The sequence below is a fragment of the Siphateles boraxobius genome, unplaced genomic scaffold (genome assembly GCF_051911475.1).
Source record: "Siphateles boraxobius isolate OS27281-9 unplaced genomic scaffold, OSU_SipBor_1 48, whole genome shotgun sequence".
Taxonomy (NCBI): domain Eukaryota; kingdom Metazoa; phylum Chordata; class Actinopteri; order Cypriniformes; family Leuciscidae; genus Siphateles; species Siphateles boraxobius.
Window position 1 is genome coordinate 14,706,226 of NW_027509119.1, and position 21,394 is coordinate 14,727,619.

Below are 21,394 nucleotides of genomic sequence, written 5' to 3' on the forward strand. Positions count from 1 at the left end.
TGTACTCACCAAAAATATATTTTCATATCTTATATATCCGAACAATAACAACTAAAGATCTTAAGGACTGTATCAAGAGGGAAAAGGCAGCGTTCGAAGGATTACGCTGGGCTGAAAATCATACAAAAATAACTTAATCATCAGCTAAGGAGACAAAGACATTATTGAGCATCAATTCACCACTTTGAATACAAAAACTGTGGAACTCAATGAAGGTTGTTACTAATATGGAATCAAGTAAACCACATATGTACACGTACAAATGATGATTTACAGAAGGCTGATGAACTGACTGATTTTTATCTCCAGTTTCAAAACCATGATTTTTCTGACAAATGTTAAATCTATCCGAGGCTCTCTGAAAGACGACATGGGCAGTAAATTGGAGGTAGATCATTTTCAAGTGCAATTACTGTTCAGTTGTACAAAGATATCTAAAGTACCTTTTAAAAACCACTATTCCACTCTCTCAACGTTCTCTAGACTTGAAAAGAGTCTGAAAAAAGATCTGTAATTATCCTGAGCCCAAAGAAACCCCACCTGTACTCAAAGTTTTTTAACTAATATAACTCAACATGTTAAGGTTAATTACAAAATTATAATTTAATAATGTAATTTCTGATCCTCAAGTCATCAGTTCAAGAGCCCCAAGGGTGTGTGAGCTCCCAAGTTCTCTTTACATTGTACACAAATGGTTGTGTGAGCAAAGCCACTCACTCATCAAAATATATCATCTTACCACTCTAACAGTTTGTATAGTGGTGTGATGCCCACCACCTTATTGTGAATGAAGAAAACAGTTAATTGGAGATCACAGTCCATTAATCATTCACAATGTTCCTATAAAGTAAGTATCTTTATATTAATATATTATATACACAAAAAAAATGTTGATTGTTCACTGACATGAATGCCATATCAATGTTAAAAACCTGTGATCTTGGTTACAAAAGAGATTGCATTTTTTTTTAGAAGGCTTAGACTTTATGGTGCGAGTAGCAAGATCATGTTGTTCTAACAGGCTGTCCTGGAGAATGTGATTAGATACATCTATAGTATGGTAAGTAACCTGCCAGCACAATTAATGTCTAGGCTTACAAGACTAATTCAAATGCCCATGAAGACCATGGGCAAAAAGGAACACTTATATCTGCAGACCTTGTATGAAAACTCAATGCTAAGGGAGCCATAAAAAATTCTAAAAGAAACAACACACATTCTGAAACCTAGGTAGGTTTAGAATGCCAATCTGTAGATAAAACCGTTTTAAGAATTTGTTTATTCAATCTGCAATTAAGTTATCAAATAGCATTAATTTATCTACTATAAGGGAAAGGTGTGTGTGTGTGTGTGTGTGTTTGTGTGTGTACAGGTTTATATTATATTACAAATGCCCCCACAAGGATAGTAAAACCTGAAATCACCTACATTGCAGGGACCAGCCAGCGGTCACCACGAGGAAAATGCATTAAAGGGTAACTAAACCAACTTTTTTTAGTTATTGATCTGTAAGAATGGGGCTTTATTAGTGCTGTTCATTGATTTGAGTAACTTTTTTGACATGTGTTTTAATTCTACAATATATGGTGTAAAAACGTCTTAGTGCTGCCCTCTTCAGGTTGAACAATGGCTACTGCAGTTGAATTTTCCTATTGGATGTTTGCGGTGGTACGTGACGTAACGGTTGCAGATGACGTAAGCAGGTTCCAGCTCACCACGCCCTTGGTACGAGCTACCACGCCCTTGGCAGTGTAAAAACCATCTTGTTTCGTCAAAACCACTGTAGCGAGTCAGGAGTTGGAATTGCGAGTATTGAAAACGATCAGGATAGAGTATTTTAGCATCTATTTAGCATAGCATTTATATAGTTATTTAGATTATTTCGTGTAGCCTGGGTAGTTATTTCGTGTAGCCTGGGTAGTTAATTAGCATAGTTGTTAGTGTAGTATTGCACGGGCATCAGTTTGGTTTGAAATGTGCTGGGGACAGAGACGCATTCAGAAGTGCATTTTCAGAAGTGCTGGGAACAAACTTGTCAAACTATGCAGCCTCTCTGCTCAACCCGTAAATAAATGCATCGATCCGCAAATTTTGTTTGAGTTCTGTTGTAGAAATTTTAATAGTCATTGATCCCAAACAGGTATCATAAGAGAAAGAACCTATTCAATGTATAAAAGTATGTGTGTATGTGCTTGTGCGTGACGTTTCAGGAACATATGGGACAGGACCTCTGACCTTAGGGACGGTCAGTTTTGGCCAGTTTATTTCAGTACCAGTTTGTGTCTAAGTAGAAACTGAACAGCAGTAAGGACCTTATCTGGGTGGGTGAAAGGTACAGCGGGTGAGGAGGAACCTTGAAAACAGTATAAAGGCTGTCTCATATCTTCCTGTTGGGTGTCACTCTCTTGCACAGCGTAACTTCTGTGTACTAGACTGAACCTATTCATGCAAGAATAAATACTTTTCTTTTTATTAATTTGACTCTGAGTGTCTCTTACGCAGTGATGATGTTTAACAGAATTTTTGCCACAACAATTTTGGTGTCAGAGTGGGGTTCCTTGGAAGTGCCTTCTGGACCTGAGAGCGGACGGTGTTTGGCCAGCTGGACTGAGCAGTTCCAGCTCTACCTCGTAAGCTTGAGAGAGAGGGGCCGACCGCTATCGGGTCCGGGAGGGGCTCCACTGGAATCAAAAGAAAGCGAACCCGTGGCAGCCAACATATCTCTGGTAAGAGACGTCTAAAATATTTTCTTTTGGGGAAAAGTATTTTGTTTCGGGTATGAAATGTGAGTGAACCATATTGGCTGAGGGCTGTTTCTGTGGTACGTAATCTGAGATTAATTGAGATCTATATATAGATCAAGAGGTTTCAAACAGATACGAGAGAAAATTATCTGAGATTAATTGAGGTCTGTAACAGATCAAGAGATTTCAAACAGATAGGTAACCTGAAAATTAGTTGTTCCACGACGGAGCAAATTGTTTTTAGGTACTGAGGCTAATTAGGGGGAACCAGAACAGTTTTTGGTAAACCTTAATTAGGAGGGCACTAATAGTGCAACCCGACCGATTTGGGTTAAAAGGAACAATCGGGTCTGTTGGGGACGCCTAACAGATCAGGAAAACGCGCATTGAAGAGAAATCCACAGAGAACAGAGAAGCAGCCAATATGGGGAAGTCTCAAGGTAAGCATGCAAAATTTGATACACCGGTTTTTCTATCAAATGAGAAAATTATGGGGGAAAATGTATGTTTTAGATATTGAAAAAACTGAGAAAATACCATGATTTCCCCAGGGAGGGAACACTGAGCACAACTAGACTGAAAGTAGTGCGAGAATAAGTTGAACAGGGCAGTGAGAAACAAAAAAGGTTGTTATGGCTGTGTTCAACATGTGTAAGCAATGTGGACAAACAATGGATTGTTGTCTTAAAGGAGCAGATAAAAAAGAACTGTCGAGAGAAATAAAGCTTTTACTTCTTCATTCAGTAAATGGATGCATGACATTAGATGTCTAGAGAACTTAAATTTATATGATACGGATTGAAGTTGCAAGCAGCAATAAGGCTGTCTGTGTGAAATAGGGGATTGTGCAAACAATCATGTACTGGTTAGATAATGAAGGAACTGGCATGTAGGAAAAAAAAAAAAAAAAAAGGAGAGGATACAGAAGGAACTGGACATGTAGGGAAAGATTGAGAAGGAATATAGTAGAAAACTATATGTGATGAAAATTAAATGTCTGACAGAATTTATGGAAGTCAAATTAACTGTTTAAATGGTATGAAAAATGAGTTTCAGAATAAAAATAAGGCATTGAGTATGATTAACGGGGACTAATGTGACATAAAGATAAGGAATGTTTCATTAAGCAAAATGGGGAAAATTCTATATTTTAATGGTAAAATAATGATTGAAATTAGGTTTAGTTTTAGTTTGATAACCATTGTGTTTTGAACCTAGGGTCCAGCTATGCTGAGGGTACAGCAACAGGGTTTGATTATTCAGCCCGGTTCCCGGATGTTAGATATGTACTTGTTCTGTAATTAGGGTTGATGATGATAATACCAAATTGGTAAAATGTAAAGACAACTTTGACCAAAAATTCTGGAAATCAATAATGTATAATGTTGGATATTTGTTGATATTAAGTAATTGAAGCAAAAGATATTGTCTGTTTTATAAATGAAATTATGGGTCGGGGATAATTTCCCTGGACAAGTATGACTAAAGTTAAACGAAAACTTTGTGAAAACAACTTAGAATATTTTGAGCATTTCGATGCAGCTTATGAAAATTGATGCCAATAATAATGATAAAGATTATGATTCGGCTATTGGGATTGAATCTGCCACTGGTGGACTTTAAAAGAATACAGAGAACTGCTTATCAGTGGCTCTGTTTGCATTCCTGAATGGGACACACTGCTTCAATGATGTGCAGTAAGTTGGAGCCGACAGAGAGTGCTTTAATTGTGGTCAGCAGGACCATTTAACACGTAACTGTAAATGCCCACCGAGAAGGTGTAAAAAACAAAGTGTAATTAAGTGATATAAATTTCTGGTGTTAATGTGGGCTTGAAAGTAGATCAGTGTTTAATATGATGATATTAACATTTTCGTCTGAGAAAGAACTAGAGATAAAAACAAGGTCAAGAGATTGAAGTCTTAAAGTGAATCCTTTTAAAGAAAAGATCTATAATAGTAATTTTTATAAGTGAATTGATGAATACAGGTTGATGTAAAATTAATGACTCCAACAGATGTGAGTTGCAAAATATATCAAAGTAACTAACAGGATGATTGTGTTGTAATTAAACATTTAAAAAAAGATTTTAGAGTATATAGAGAGACTAATCTCACAGATGATTTACAATAACTGCAAAAGTATCACAAGCAGAGAGTGCTTGCCTCGTCAAAAAGTAAATCCTAATTGGAGATTGATAAACTCCAAGAGAAAACTTAAGTCAAATATTAAACTATGGTAATTGAGATTGAGAAATGTGAAACGTTATTGAGAACTAGAATAATTATTTTTATGTTAGAACAAATAAGCAGAAGTAGTAGGCTACTGAATTAACAGTTGCTAAATGTAAAATGTGTTGAAAGGCATCTGATTAAACAAACAGCTTGAAAAGTTGACCATGAAAGAGCTAGAAGCTGATGTTTTGCTTTCAAAAGATAAGTCTGCTATTGGCTGTAATGAAACAGTTCGCTTATCTAAATCTGATGTGTGCTGTGGCTGAAACAGCCAGTGCGACAGAGACTCAATCTGAGTGGAAATTTGTAATGTCTAGATTCCCTGACGTGGGCAAAGGACAACTGTAAAACTATGTTTATTTGAAAACACATGTAATTTCTGGCAAAGATGCCTTAAGCTGGGATAGAGTTAAAAGATGGTAGATAAAAGTTTGATGTTAGAAGTATATGAGAGAGCAGTGTACCAGTCCGAATGTCTCAGAGTCTCTCTCATTCAATGTCAGCTAAAAGCTGTTATCTGAGCCTGTGTCATAAGTGATAATAAGCTATTTATAGTAAAGCACAGTTTTTCAGTTGAAAACCATAGACACAGAGATGTTAAAAGAAATCATTACCATTCAGAGGGCAATTTGTATTTAAATGTTAAAAATGTTTTAAATGTAAAACTGAATGACTTTAAAGAAGTCTTTAAAATAATAATACAGACCTTAAACGATAGAGGTGACATTTTGATTAGCGTATTTTAGGACCAGTAACAACTTTGTCTCATTTAGCCTCCACCATTCAGGACCGATGGCTCCGGCTACAGATGAAGTACACTGAATGTACGGTTGTGATCTAAATTCACTGAGTATAGTCTAAGTAGCTAAGTTGCTGCTTTTAAGATAGTTAATGGATTTAAGTGATTAAATACTGTTGTTTTTAACCTGTCTCCCTGTGAACACTATTAGGCAATCGGAATGGCTCTGGTGACTCTTGAACGTGCCTTTCCTAAGCTCCAGAAAACAGCTGAGTTCTGTTGAAGAAAACTGATTGTATTGGGAAAGAGCGGTCACCAGTGTGTACGAGTGGCTACTCAATGACGGGATGATCTTCCTGGCCAGGGGACAGCCCAACGCAGGGGGTCACGAACATTGGGCAACTACGGATGGAGGTGTTATTTGTGAGAAAGGTATGAGAGTTGAGCGCTGATTACTGGAGGCCACCGGGGTCAGCAGAGCATTGAGAGGTGAGATGCGCTGTGAGGTTAAAATTAATGTTATGGCAGTCTGACCCAGAAATGTGAGTTCCTCTATACCACTCACCAGAAACCGCATTGATTGTATGGCTTGTTTTTCATTGTGACAAGTGTCTGCAACTATGCCAGGGGACGACACCCTGAAGAGAAGAAAATTAAAGATAAAGAGATAACGGGAGTGGGCTTTCAGGAGCCAGCTGATTCCATGAGGTGATTGCCATTATTTGCTGCGGAGACAGTAACAAAACTTAATTATATGAGGGACATGATGTTGGTTGCCATATGGGCAAGTAAAATGTATAGAAGAGTTAATGTTGAGCTAATATGTCTATAACATAGTTTTAACTCCTGAAGGTCGTTAGGCATGGTGGTGGCTAAAGATGAAGACAGGCTTTTGTAGATTTGAGAAGAGTCTGGATAACAAAGGCGAATGGTAAAAGGTTAATGTAATGACTTTAATATTACATTTTGTCTAAATGACAGTCTTAGGAGGCTGTTGAAAAGATTATTTGTTTAGAGAGAGAGAGAGACTGTCTGAGTGGAGGCAGGGATGGTAACTGTGTCTGTCTCTTTGTTATCGGCCTACTAAAGAACAAAATAGTGATAATGAACCAAACAACCCAGCTGACTTTTCTAAGATCAAATGAATAATGAACAGACATGCTTTGAAACTGGTTAAGAGAACATGTAAAATTAGGTAAAAGCTACAGTAAAATGTGAAGTTTAAAATCTTACTTAAAATTTAAATCTTTTTAGAGATGATATAATGAAAAGCGAACATTGAAGATGAACAGTTAAAATATGTGTCTAATATGAGTGTGTGTGATGGTGACTGCACTCTATGTCTTGTATGTGTTAGTTTGGGGTACTAATACTCCACCTGAATAGTGTGTATATTGTGTCATTAACCTCTGGAATGAGGGTTTTATCATTACAGATGGGTTAAGGCAAATGACAAGTTTTAAGGAAGCTAATAGTTTTGAGTCAATCTGATGACAAGATGATGCAGAAAATGGGACGAGCTTTAAATGGATTAGTTATTCAGCTCTGTCTGCTACTGGTAATTATGAATCAATCTATGGATTAAAAGAATTTATGTAAATCGGATTTGGAAGTTGTAGAGAGATGTCCATCATGGGTTGAGATAAACTAAAATGTTATAGATTTGCAGGCAATAACAAAGTGACATATTGGCTAAGTCAATATCAAATTATCAAGAGAGTCCTTCACATTTATGAATATTGTGAACAAAAGGGGGAAAATGTTGTTTGACTGACATTGACCAAGTCTGTACAGCATGACCTGACCTGACAGAAACAATTGAAACAGAATTTTCAGAAACAATGTTTGTAGATGACGGGATTAAGAGACCAAACAACAGGCTTGGAAAAGCAGGATACACTGTAAGACTGAGGGCCGTTGCCCTCCAAATACTCTGATAAGAAGATGTGTTTGTGGCTTTAAGTAATATTTTAGTTTCAGAGGCAGAGAAAGATGTCTGGAGGAATTTTGGCTTTGGGACAACGTTTGGGTTAGTGTTGATGGCAAACTTTATCCAAAAACCATTATGTTAGATTGATGCACGAGATGATTCATGCATCAAAAGGGGGGATGGTAACAATTTTGATAACAATTGACAAAATTTGGTTTATTAAGGGACGGTATATGTTGGGAGGACAAGGGGCTTAATAGGGTAAAAGCCTGGCAAGAAGCCATTCTTCTCCCTAACAAAATTGCTGTCTGTAAGTGTGCCGCACACGCTGATAACAAAATTGCAGGACTGTTTCAACAGGAGACGCCAGGGCAGATGCAGCAGCGAAGGCCGTGGCAGCACAGCAGACAAAAGAAACTACGTGTACTTTATTATCTGAAAATAACCTCGACATTTGTTTTTCTTTACAGAGCATGCAGACTTTTGATGCAGGGCAGAATGTGCCCAATAAAATAATGGTTATGGATGAATTTGACTAACTATCCTGGCCTAGATTGTTATTGTGGCAGAAAGAAACAAGGCCACACCTGCGCAGCGCATAACTTAAGATTTTCCTTTTGCAGAATGTCAGGAAGGATTGCAGAAAACAGAACTAATTCTGTTCCAAATGTATAAATATTGTGTTGTGGACATGAGCAAAGTGGGTTGAGTGTTTTTCAGGGTAAAAGGACCCCGAGTGCTATTAAGTGAGCAAGAAATTATCCGGAGATAATGTTTCAGGTTGTTGATTCCACAGGTCACACCAAAGGGGACGAGCGGCAAGACAAGCGGTCACTAACAAAATACTTAAGGTCTCCATTCACAGGTGAAAGCAGGCAAGAAATGGTTCACTCCAGTGGGGGTGCGGTCGTGATTTAAGGGAAAACCTTATAAGGATCAGAAAATGGTTGGAGAGTGTGACACCTGGGTCCAAGCCTCTAACCTTAGACAACACCAACAGGCCTCAACCATCCAATAGAGCATAAGTGAGGGATTCAAGGACGTGCTAGTAACGTACCTCCCGAACCAGCGATGGAAGACCATGGCTACGGCACGCAAAGTGTCACCCTGGTGAAGACGGAATGTCCATGGGGCAAACGAGATGACCAACACACCTGGAGGAAGATGCACCAACTAATGGTTTGAGTTTAGCAAAAGAATCTGTTTTTGTGATGATTTTGATGATTTTATTTGATTGAATCAAAATAGGGCTTAGATCAAATGATTTGATTGGTTAAGGATTCATTAGAAAAGATTTCAGGTAAATTATAGGTATTATTATTGAAGAAACTTGATGATTAGGCTTTCCATTAAGGGTAAGAAAGGCCGATCATGGGAGAATATGTATGGTAATAAGCTAAAAGATGGTCCGTATTTGAAATATTAGAGTTAATTTTGAACATAAAGCTGTGGGTTATAATTGTGGTGATTGGTTAAAAGAATGGATAAAAAAATATAAAACCTTTTCAGGATAGATTTTATTAAATATGGTGTTAAAAGTTAAGAAAATATGGTTAGGAAAATGGAGGCGATGTATGGAAATGGGCGTGGACTGATGGTAAATGGATAAGATTGGTTAATCTTTGGGGGGTTGGGGGTACTGTACTACCAATTTCAGCGATAGGATTATCAATATTGTTATGTTTACCATGCATTATAATGTGTCTCCAGCTCAGTACAGAGACTGGTTAAAGCTGGGAGTCTGTTCAATTGGATGAACAAAATATGATGATACAAGTAGTGGGAGCTACTGTGACATGTGTTAAATTGTATGGTTTCCTTTTCTTTTTCTTTCTTTCTATGAATGTTTTTGATATGAACAGAAGGTTAAAAGCTGTGGTTATCCGCTATGTGATGACGTACAAGGAGAGGGGTCGAAATGAGGGATTTTATTCTACTTTTATTTCTTCGTATTTCTTAGCCTGTTGAAATGCCATGTGGGTTTCAAGATGTGTAATGATAACCAGGGTGTTAAATTGATGTGTTTCCTACTTAAACTATACACTATTTCTTGTTTATACTGAGGTGACTGAGGGTCCGACCTAGGTCGGGAGTGCAATAACAGTGCTTATTCATTCAGCCCGGCCGCAGATAAAGTCTTTACTTGCTTGCTAATACTCTAGGGACTATCCCCACAAAAACAGCCTAAGCTTTTTACTTTTCCAAATGTTATTTCACAAATGTTTAAGAGAGTGGTCAGTTATGTGAAAACCAGAGATGAAGAGTATAAGTGTGATGAAATGACTTAAAATTTGTTCTATTATTTTTATTATTATGATTGGGGAATCTGAATGATAAAAAGGGGGTAATTGTTGTAGAAATTTTAATAGTCATTGATCCCAAACAGGTATCATAAGAGAAAGAACCTATTCAATGTATAAAAGTATATGTGTGTACGTGCTTGTGCGTGACGTTTCAGGAACATATGGGACAGGACCTCTGACCTTAGGGACGGTCAGTTTTGGCCAGTTTATTTCAGTACCAGTTTGTGTCTTTAAGTAGAAACTGAACAGCAGTAAGGACCTTATCTGGGTGGGTGAAAGGTACAGCGGGTGAGGAGGAACCTTGAAAACAGTATAAAGGCTGTCTCATATCTTCCTGTTGGGTGTCACTCTCTTGCACAGCGTAACTTCTGTGTACTAGACTGAACCTATTCTTGCAAGAATAAATACTTTTCTTTTTATTAATTTGACTCTGAGTGTCTCTTACGCAGTGATGATGTTTAACAGAATTTTTGCCACAACAGTTCTTAAATGGTCTAGTGGTAGATCTTTTGCCAAGCGTGTCAGAGGCTACGGGTAGTAATCCGCACTCGTATAGGTTTTTTTTTTCTCTCATCATAACTGAATATGTTCATCAGTGATTACAGTCTATATCAAGCAGGGACACGTTGGTGTACATTTTATTTTGTGATTTCAGTCTCCGCAATGGCGATAGATTGAAGAGCGCATCCGAGTGAAGACTGCGCGAGCCACAAGAGAACACTGTATCCATGACACTGATAGCAGCGGCAACGAGTGCTCAGCTTGAGTTCAAAAACAACACATTTTAGCGCTAGATCTCTTATTTAATAGCGAACTAAATGACTGCTCTGGTAGTTAACTGGAGATGTTTTATTTATTTGTATTAGGTACATCCGTGCCTCAATGTTTCCGCTCAGGCCCGCCCTCGGTTCGTCTCCTCTATTTCCGCTGGGCTCTGCCCACTTTTCCAGCTTTTTTCAAATATTGCCAGTGGGTGGAGTCAGGCTCTGACCAGGGTTTAGTTACCCTTTAATAAATATACAAAATTATGTTTTTTTGAAAATGTAAAAAATGCTGAAAGTTTTCTGTGATGGGTAAGTTTAGGTGTAGGGTTAGTGTAAGGGGAAATAATATACAGTTTGTACAGTATAAAAAACATTACGTCTATGGAGAGACCCCATAAAGATAACAAAACTGCATATAAATCAAAACTGCCTAACGTTACCGAAGGAAAATTCGAACCCATGAAGAGGAAATGACTGTGAAGCTTCGGTGGTGTTGATGGACTCAATCTATGTTTTGATCATCATTCTAAATCTGACCCAGACTTATCATTTGCCATAAATGCAATTTTCTCAGCTTTTTGTTAAAAATGTTTTTTTTTTGTTTTTTTTTATGAAATTTACCCGTATTCAAGTGTTGATTAAAAAAATAATGAATGAAGACACACCGCAATCACTAGAATCATTTTTTTCCCAATGTTCTTTCTTTTGATATATCGGTAACAATTTACAATTAAGCTCATTAGTTAACTACCTTAGTTAACATGAACTAAGAATGAACAATACTTCCACAGCATTTATTAATCTTAGTTAATATTAATTTCAACATTTACTAATACATTATTAAAATCAAAGTTTAACATTAGTTAATGCACTGTGAACCAGAGATGCTCACAAGTCTCTGAGCTAGAGTCCAAGTCAAGTCTCAAGTCTTTGAGCTAGAGTCCAAGTCAAGTCTCAAGTCTTTGAGCTAAAGTCCAAGTCAAGTCTCAAGTCTTTGAGCTAAAGTCCAAGTCAAGTCTCAAGTCTCTTGTGGTTATAATAAGTGTTGCATCACGTACAGCGACCCATCCAGGCTGCTTAGAACACTGCATAGCTATTAAGGAATTCAAAGCATGTAATATGTTATTATGACTCCTTTATCTAATAGCATACAATATCAGCTTTGATTTAGGTATATAATCAGTGTAAACAGGCTATTTCAACATGACAAAAACACCAAGAATACTTTACTTTTAAGTTAATATCTGTATCTGTAAAAATTGAGGTTCTGAAGAAAAAGGACTCTCATGTCTGTTGCTGAATTATAATGAAAGGCCTTGGCTCCTATTGTGCTCGCTCTGTGGAGCCATTAGACCAAATATAGAAAATGTTATAGCCTACCTCACAGCACTAAAATTGACATAGTGCAAAACATCACAGTAGCTAAATGCAAAACACTATTGCAACCAAATGATGTGAAATACATGGTTCATATATTTGTGGCGGCCCGCCACACATTGATTTTCGATTTATTTTTTTATTTTTACTAAGCCTATTTAAAATCGTATTTGATTGCAGAGCGCCGTAGCGCATTCGCGCAGCACTACCTCTCGCACGTCTCTCTCTCTCTCTCTCTCGTACACCCACCTCTCGCGCTCTGGAACACCATTAGGTGCACGCGCGCAGATAGGCCTACCCCATATTTTGCATTGAGCGCTTCTTTTGTTTGGCCCGTCTTGTTTGAAGTTTTTAAACCCAAAGCTGACGATGAATGGCACAGCAACGGCCGGTGCAGTCGACATGTTTGTTTGTTGTCCTCTCATGTGTGGCCGCGCGCGCACGTAGTACGTGTTATGTAGGCAGGTTTTAGGTAACGGGTCAGAGGGAGGGGAATAACAGCGTGCTCATCAGACGTTTCCTAAAAATAAACATTGTTCACGAGTCCCGCAGCTCGAGTCCGAGTCGAGTCTGAAGTCTTTCGAGGACGAGTCTCAAGTCGAGTCTGAAGTCACTGTGTGTGCGACTTAAATGGTAAATGGTAAATGGACTGCATTTATAAGTCCTTAAGTCGCACTCGAGTCCGAGTCTCAAACTCGAGTCCCCATCTCTGCTGTGAACTAACATGAACAAACAACGAACAGCTGTATTTATTAAGATTAATAAATACTGGGACATAGAGCTGCACGATTATGACAAAAATCATAATTGGCGATTATTCCCTTGAAATTGTAATTGCGATTATTAATTACGATTATCACAATTTACATTGAATATATACAGGTCCTTCTCAAAAAATTAGCATATTGTGATAAAGTTCATTATTTTCCATAATGTAATGATAAAAATTAAACTGTCATATATTTTAGATTCATTGCACACCAACTGAAATATTTCAGGTCTTTTATTGTTTAAATACTGATGATTTTGGCATACAGCTCATGAAAACCCAAAATTCCTGTCTCAAAAAATTAGCATATCATGAAAAGGGTCTCTAAACGAGCTATTAACCTAATCATCTGAATCAACAAATTAACTCTAAACACCTGCAAAAGATTCCTGAGGCTTTTAAAAACTCCCAGCCTGTTTCATTACTCAAAACCGCAATCATGGGTAAGACTGCCGACCTGACTGCTGTCCAGAAGGCCATCATTGACACCCTCAAGCAAGAGGGTAAGACACAAAGAAATTTCTGAACAAATAGGCTGTTCCCAGAGTGCTGTATCAAGGCACCTCAGTGGGAAGTCTTCGGGAAGGAAAAAGTGTGGCAAAAAAACGCTGCACAACGAGAAGAGGTGACCGGACCCTGAGGAAGATTGTGGAGAAGGACCGATTCCAGACCTTGGGGGACCTGCGGAAGCAGTGGACTGAGTCTGGAGTAGAAATATCCAGAGCCACCGTGCACAGGCGTGTGCAGGAAATGGGCTACAGGTGCCGCATTCCCCAGGTCAAGCCACTTTTGAACCAGAAACAGCGGCAGAAGCGCCTGATCTGGGCTACAGAGGAGCAGCACTGGACTGTTGCTCAGTTTTGCATGTCATTCGGAAATCAAGGTGCCAGAGTCTGGAGGAAGACTGGGGAGAAGGAAATGCCAAAATGCCTGTAGTCCAGTGTCAAGTACCCACAGTCAGTGATGGTCTGGGGTGCCATGTCAGCTGCTGGTGTTGGTCCACTGTGTTTTATCAAGGGCAGGGTCAATGCAGCTAGCTATCAGATTTTGGAGCACTTCATGCTTCCATCTGCTGAAAAGCTTTATGGAGATGAAGATTTCATTTTTCAGCACGACCTGGCACCTGCTCACAGTGCCAAAACCACTGGTAAATGGTTTACTGACCATGGTATTACTGTGCTCAATTGGCCTGCCAACTCTCCTGACCTGAACCCCATAGAGAATCTGTGGGATATTGAGAAGAGAAAGTTGAGACACGCAAGACCCAACACTCTGGATGAGCTTAAGGCCGCTATCGAAGCATCCTGGGCCTCCATAACACCTCAGCAGTGCCACAGGCTGATTGCCTCCATGCCACGCCGCATTGAAGCAGTCATTTCTGCAAAAGGATTCCCGACCAAGTATTGACTCTTGAGTGCATAACTGAACATAATTATTTGAAGGTTGACTTTTTTTTTGTATTAAAAACACTTATTTTATTGGTCGGATGAAATATGCTAATTTTTTGAGATAGGAATTTTGGGTTTTCATGAGCTGTATGCCAAAATCATCAGTATTAAAACAATAAAAGACCTGAAATATTTCAGTTGGTGTGCAATGAATCTAAAATATATGAAAGTTTAATTTTTATCATTACATTATGGAAAATAATGAACTTTATCACAATATGCTAATTTTTTGAGAAGGACCTGTATAGGCATATTATACATGTTTACACAAAAATTGTTAACACACACAAGTACTGTCCCCCTTTACTTAACATACACATAAATTGTATGACTCATAGTAAAGACTAGAAAAACATTAGGACTATGGTAAAGCAATTAAATAGCAGTCCCAAACTAGTTTTTGTTAATAAAATGTTGATATGAGCCACCACAGTCATTTAATAATATAAAAAAATAACACAAAGTGAAAATAAAGTGGCATTTTTGGGTTATGGAAACGACAGTTACCATGGTAAACACACAATACTAACAAGAACTGTTAATTAAACAGCTCCTGGTGAATAGAATGAAAATCATACCTGCATGCAAATCATTATCAGCTAACATGTGATTTATTGGTATTTTACTTTTATTTCGTGACTTACTAATTTACATTGTAACGACGTTGCATGCTCGTAGTTTCTTTTGCACTTTATACAGTGAATCGATACACAGCGCGCGCCCGCGCATTTGCGCCTGCAATTGAAGAGTGCGCGCTACGAGCACAGTATAACGGCTGACAGGACAGTAAAGTCCGTTTTTCTGAGGTGAAAGACTTTGTATTTCAGCGTACACTTACGTCACTGCCTGGTATGTCATATTGTGCTGGGTTTTCTGAAGTAGTCGTGATTCGCCTCTCATAACATAAATGCTCTAAACACACACACGCAGAGTGGATTTTCTTTTGTAATCGCGGCCTTGAACGATTACGTAATCGTGGCATCCGTAATCGTAATCGCAATTAAAAATTAGATTAATTGTGCAGCCCTACTGGGACAAATGTATTGCTCATTGTTAGTTCATGTTAGTTAATACATTTACTAATGTTAAATAATTAACCTTATTGTAAAGTTTACTGATATATCAAATGCTCAACTAAATATTCAGAGGGCCATGAAAGTTTTGTTGAAACTGATCAAACATGATGGCTGTAACTTTTTTTTTTTTTAAACACTGGCAGGGAAAGAGTTAAAATAATATGGTGTAGGATTACAAATTTTTAAATGTTTTAATTGAGTAACAGAGAAAGTGCACAAAATGTTATCCATTTTGAGGCAATCAAGGTTTCGGACATTAACCTCTTGTCACATCTCAAATGTCAGCTGGGCCTTTTGTTGATCTAATCAGGCTGATTGGATTAGCATCTCAAGGCTCTGAGTTACACTGTTACCTGATGAAATCAGGTAACCAGCTGAATCATGTACTTTCATTTACATGTTTTGTTCAAGAGTCCCCTCCTCTATGAAATTAATCCCACCCCCTTGAAATGTATGTAAACTGCAATGTAAAGTTCCCTTAGTCAGACTTGGGTACGATTTTGGACGAAGCAGACTACAGCAAATAAAGAATCCTGCTTAAAAGATAAGCCAAGTCTCCTGGTCTTCGCTTATAAGTTTTTCTACACTTAAGAAGAACAAGGTTTACAACAATGGTAAGAAATACCAGATTGCAATCTCAAGCAGCATGACTAGCATTTATGAGATGACCCCGGAAGCCAGACACTATCAATTTACAAATGACCACTCTCAATTACGGTAAAATAAGGTGGATACCCCCCTAACCTTGTCCTTTTGTGTGCTGTATAGGGGCGGTGGGCTAGGCCTCCTACTGGCCAGCGCTGGTTTCGGCATGCTGACAGCCCCCATCATGGAGCTGCATAACCAGAAAGGCTATTTTCTGCATCATATCATTTTCACCAGCTGCACTGGGCTTGTGATTCATGCATTTGTTTGACAGTTTGTGAGTTGTGGTATGCGTATACGAGTTTAAGACAAATCTATGTTATGTTTTTATTGTGTTTATGTATTGTATTAAATGTTATCCGTTTTTATGATTCATGTGTAGCAGTGTGTTCTTTTTGAGGCCAAGACTAATTTCTCTTTGGTACAATAAAGTACACCTTTATTTATCAGAAGAATCGCTATTCTAATTTTCTAATTAGACTGTAAAAAAGATATGGACGTAGTGTTCGTGACGTCACCCGTAGGTTTCTGAAGAGCATTTTTGAAGCCAAAAGTGGGCGGAGGCGGCCGTCGCCATCTTGGCAGCGCGTCATTGCGCCTCACTCAGAAACAGAAAATGGGCGTAACAGAAAATGGGCAAAGAGGCGGGGTGTGCATTTATCGCATGGACGGAGAAAGCACTGACCCCTGCAGTGATTTCATCTGACGGTACTTTTTATTTAACACTAAAAAGTTTAAATAAGCATATATCTGTTCCGTGAGATCAATGGTAACGCAGAACGAGTGTAACCTCTGTAGATGTTTTGAAATCTGAAATCTCCAAAAAGCAATAAAATTGTCAGACATTCATTAGTGCATGTTCACAGAGGAAAAAAACTGAAAAACAGTGCTGGTTGTTCCCTCGATACTCGACAACAACGGAATCCAACAGCGAAGGTATAATGCATGTATTAAATTGTATACAAAAAAATCCTGAAAAAAGCACAAACACGGCAGAGATGCCAAGTTCAGCAGCTGGAATTGACCCTTCGCTAAGCCACGCCCGAAAACCGCCACTGGCCAATCGTGTCTTAGCAACCGTAACTAGGCGCGGGAGGTCTGGCAAGCTTTCGAACGAGGGAAACATGCCGAATATACCCGGTATCCTAAAAGTTTGGACAGGGGACTGAGGGGAGTGGAATTTTTTTCCTTCCCGAAAATCTAAAAGCCAAGGGGAGATGATGGGCGTGGATCCAGCAGTTTGGGAGACCCCATTCACTAACAGTACATGTCCACAGGATTAAAAAAAACACCTATTGCTTGGAAGTTGGAGATAATTACGGTTCTTTGTTCATAATGTTAATGTTCATAAGACGTTTAAAGACAAGACGGAGGCTCACTGACATACTTTAAAATATATTTCAGCATTTTGTTAATCGACGGCCTAGTACACCTGACTGAGTAACTTTAACCCAATCCGATCGCGGCTCTCCCGGTGTTAGTGTTATTCCACAAAATTTATGGATAAACTGTTTGATTTATAATTATTCGATTATTTTCACATTTCACTTACCCTGCTGTGTACGAACATAGCTGTTCCTCAATTTGTGCTTTTCCCATTTGAATGGTCAGCGTATGAGGGGCTGCTGCTGCGACTATAGGCTTTAGCTTCAAATTTTATGAAATTATTCGCTAATCGGTTGCATATTATGTCGTGGATATATCCCTCGAATGCACACTGCAGTCCCTTTTGTCTTGCTCTCTCAGATATTTCACATGTTGGCCAAAAATTACTAATTATCTCATTGGGAATGTCTGACACCGGTGCATACACTGTAATAGACGTGCTAGATGCGACAGCTTGACAGGCGTAGCAACAGTAACTAAGGAGGGCGGGGCTTAGCGAAGGGTCAATTACATGAGGTGACAAGACCAGGGCTGCCAACTTTTAAGTTTTGCTTGGAGTGAGATTTGTTGACAGGGGGGATGGGGTCTTGTAGGCTACTGTATCACGTGCCGTTTGAACTGACGCGCTACAGCGATCTGTCACATTTAAAAGCGCCAAAACGTTATTTATTGTGTGAATCTCGTAAAAATCTCGTTTCTCTGCGTGAGAAAATGGATGTGTGGCGTGAGAGCGTGTGAAAAGGGTCGATTGCGTGAGTCTCACGGTGAATGCGTGAGAGTTGGCAGCTCTGCAAGACGGCTAACAGCAGACAAACGGCAAGTAGTGACAGCAGCGGCAATCCACCTGTCACTTATGATGCAGAACTTTAAGGCTTAATATAATTTAAACGGATGAGTTATAAAAAAATTCACCCCCTCAGTTGTCATGAAGGGCAAAATCAGCTATAGACCAAAACCACTTTTTGCACCAGGCTGTAAACATTTTTTTTTTCTGCTGTAAAATTGGTTATTTTAACATCAAGCCTCAAGCGGCCAGTCGATGAATTTCAGTTTAAGTCACTTCCGTGTTGGTTTCAAGAAAGAGACAGGGAGGTTGCCGCTTGGTTAAAACACAACAAACATGACAAGAGAATGATCAATGTTTGGTTTGTGTGTTCAGACATGGTTTAAAATTCACACAGCGTGAAGATGAATTGGATATTTACCCTCCAAAATCTCTAGCAGATGAATCTCAGAGAGTTCCTGCAGCTGATCCCAGCACAGTTTCTTAATCTCATTAAAAGGACAGTCCTGCAGGAAACAACAAAGTGTTTATTATAACAGCCTATACAACTTAATTATTTTAATGTTTTACTTTCACCCACTCGTTTTCTTATTTGTTTACCAGTGCCTAAATAACCTAGCTCCCCCCTACCTTTCTGAGCTATTAGTGCAATTCAATCCCTCCAGAGGTCTTAGGTCAGGGACACAGAAACTTTTATCTAACCCACGGTTCAGACTAAAACAAAGAGGTCATCGTGCATTTGCCATTGCGGGCCCTACATTTTGGAATAGTTTGCCTTTTCATGTTAGATCTGCATCTGACCTGTCAATCTTCAAGTCATGTCTGAAAACCTATTTTTACTCAATTGCTTTTAATAATCTGTAATTTGTATTTTAATTTAAATTGTTACTTTGTCTGTTGTGTACTTTTATGCTGTTATATAAGGCACATTGGTCAGCTTGCCTGTATAAATTGTGCTATATAAATACAATTTGACTTGTCTTGACTAAAGCCAACTTAAATGTTTAATTGTAAATGCAGTCTTAAAAACATAAAACCTGATGTTGTCTACCTGACAATGGTTTTGTTACCATGATTAGTGTTGTCTTTGGTTAATTAACTAAATAAAATTTGACTCTTCCAGACAGTGTGCCAAGCAATTTCAGCTATTTGAGCTGTCAAAAGAATAGTACTAAGTTTAGTGAATGGCCTGCTTTTGTAAAATTATCTGGTTCCAAACTACGCCATTAACCAATTCACATTTGATGTGGCCATATAAAATTGTGATGGATTAAGTGACACGACACCTGTATCATACATATTCCACTTTTAAGACAAATTGGGCTGATATCTGTCTCATATTGTCTATGGTATGACACATACCACATACCATACTATGACACATTCTGACACCCCTGGTTCTGACACTATATTATTTGCCAACTCCACCAAAACGAACACATACAGTCTCATCTGATCAGAGATGTAATGATGCATTATGAATGTCAACAAAATAAAGATACCTTAAGTTCATCCGGCAGCATCTTTTTAAGTTTATTTTCTCCCAGCACATGAAAACACTGTTCCAGCATCTCCTTGCGGTCCTGCATGTAGGCACTGATGGGTTTGAATGCCTTATTCAGGTCCAATCCGCCCTCCTCCAGATCACTAGGCTCACGAGGAACCTCGGGCTCCTCCTTCTCCTTTCTGGGCTCCTTTCATATTAAACAGAAGTTGATTAAACAGAACAAAATCAATACTTTGTAAGAAACAAATTAAAGAAAGCAACAGTGGCCATTAATATAATAATGACTTTCATGTCATGTGAATTTAAATAAAAAAAAAAAAAAGAATTTGTGTTAGATGTTTTACTTAGAGACTATAATGACCTGGGTTTTAAATAAAATACATACATTTGACCTCTAGTCATTTCACGTCCTGGCTTTCATTAGTGAAACCAAAGACACGCAGTGATGAAAAGGCGTGGACATGGTTATTTTGCGGCTGCCCTTAATGCATTATGCATTTTGTATGACTCAGGAGTTTACCTTTCAGACACAACATGTTTGCATGTCACGCAATGTGATTTACTAAGGTTTGAGCAAGTCAATTTACTGGTATTTGCTCCATTATTTAACGCCCCAAAAGAGGTCTTAAATCAGGTAATTTGCGCTGCTCTTGACAAACCTCGTTGATCATTATGGAAATAATCCGGCTGCATCTGTGTCCTTCGATTTGCGTGTCAGTAAGTTATATCACGCACACAACTTTCCACTCCCCTCGGCGCTTATTTATTTTATTTGTAATTGCTCTCACGCTAACTTGCCCTGTTCATTAAATCTGGCCCTATGTGTTAGCTAAAACTTTACCCGTAACGCCAAGTAAGTTAGCCTATTAAACCAGCCTCTCTTTCTCACCACCGTGCTGGATTCAGTATTCCTCCTCTTCAGCTCTCCTTCATTGTGCTCTTGATCAGAATGTCCCCGTTTCTTATCTTTTTCTCTCTTCTTTCCCTCCTGCATCTTCCCATTGCTGATGGAGCGCCGTCGCATACCAATGACGTCTACATAAAAACAGTCCAATCAGATAAACCGAAACAAGCACGCTTCATTACCAAGGGTGTAATCCATAGGGTGTAATCCCATAGACAGTAAAAGTAATCCATATAGAGGTAATCCATCAGCCGGAAACTGAAGCCTCCCTGGCATAAAGTCTAGGGAGAACCCATAGAGAGTCCATAAAAGCAACGGGACAAAATATTTTAAGAACGTTTGAGGAATTATGTGATTCAGATTTGTCTTGGCACAGCTACTAGAAGATTTACAACTGTCTGACTGTCGGAAAACTCAGTTTGAGCCTGCGCAGTACGCTCAGCCATCAGGAAGTGAGTGCTTCAGTTTTCTCCGTTGAAATCAACCCAGTACTGTAGTGATGGGATTTATGACTCTTTGAGGGGATCCGGATCTTGGCGATCCGTTCCTTTCAAAGAGCCGTTCAAAAGAACGGCTCTTTTGGCTCTTTTTAAATATTTAGTCAGTTTTAAGAAGCCAGCTTGGGGGCATCTCAGTTTATCCTGGAAATAATCACTGGGAGGAATGATGAGGTGATATTTTTTAGTCAAATAATTAAAACTCAGATATCACACACCAATATCTGAGTTTGAATTATTCTGAAATATTGATTATTACCTCATTTGTCATGTGTGGACTATCCATA

The 21,394-nt window shown here is 38.6% G+C and overlaps 1 protein-coding gene across 1 annotated transcript in view; it reads right to left on the minus strand.

Moving 5' to 3' along the window:
* Window positions 1–21,092, minus strand: part of caap1 (caspase activity and apoptosis inhibitor 1) — a 45,860-nt gene extending 24,768 nt beyond the window's left edge. Inside the window, exons 1-3 of the mRNA XM_077202084.1 lie at window positions 20,596–21,092; window positions 19,702–19,893; window positions 18,621–18,705 (exon numbers count right to left, since the gene is read on the minus strand). Of these exons, the coding sequence (XP_077058199.1) occupies window positions 18,621–18,705; window positions 19,702–19,893; window positions 20,596–20,730 (412 nt within the window). The 5' untranslated portion in view covers window positions 20,731–21,092. The remainder of the gene's footprint in view (window positions 1–18,620; window positions 18,706–19,701; window positions 19,894–20,595) is intronic.
* Window positions 21,093–21,394: the final 302 nt, after the last annotated feature.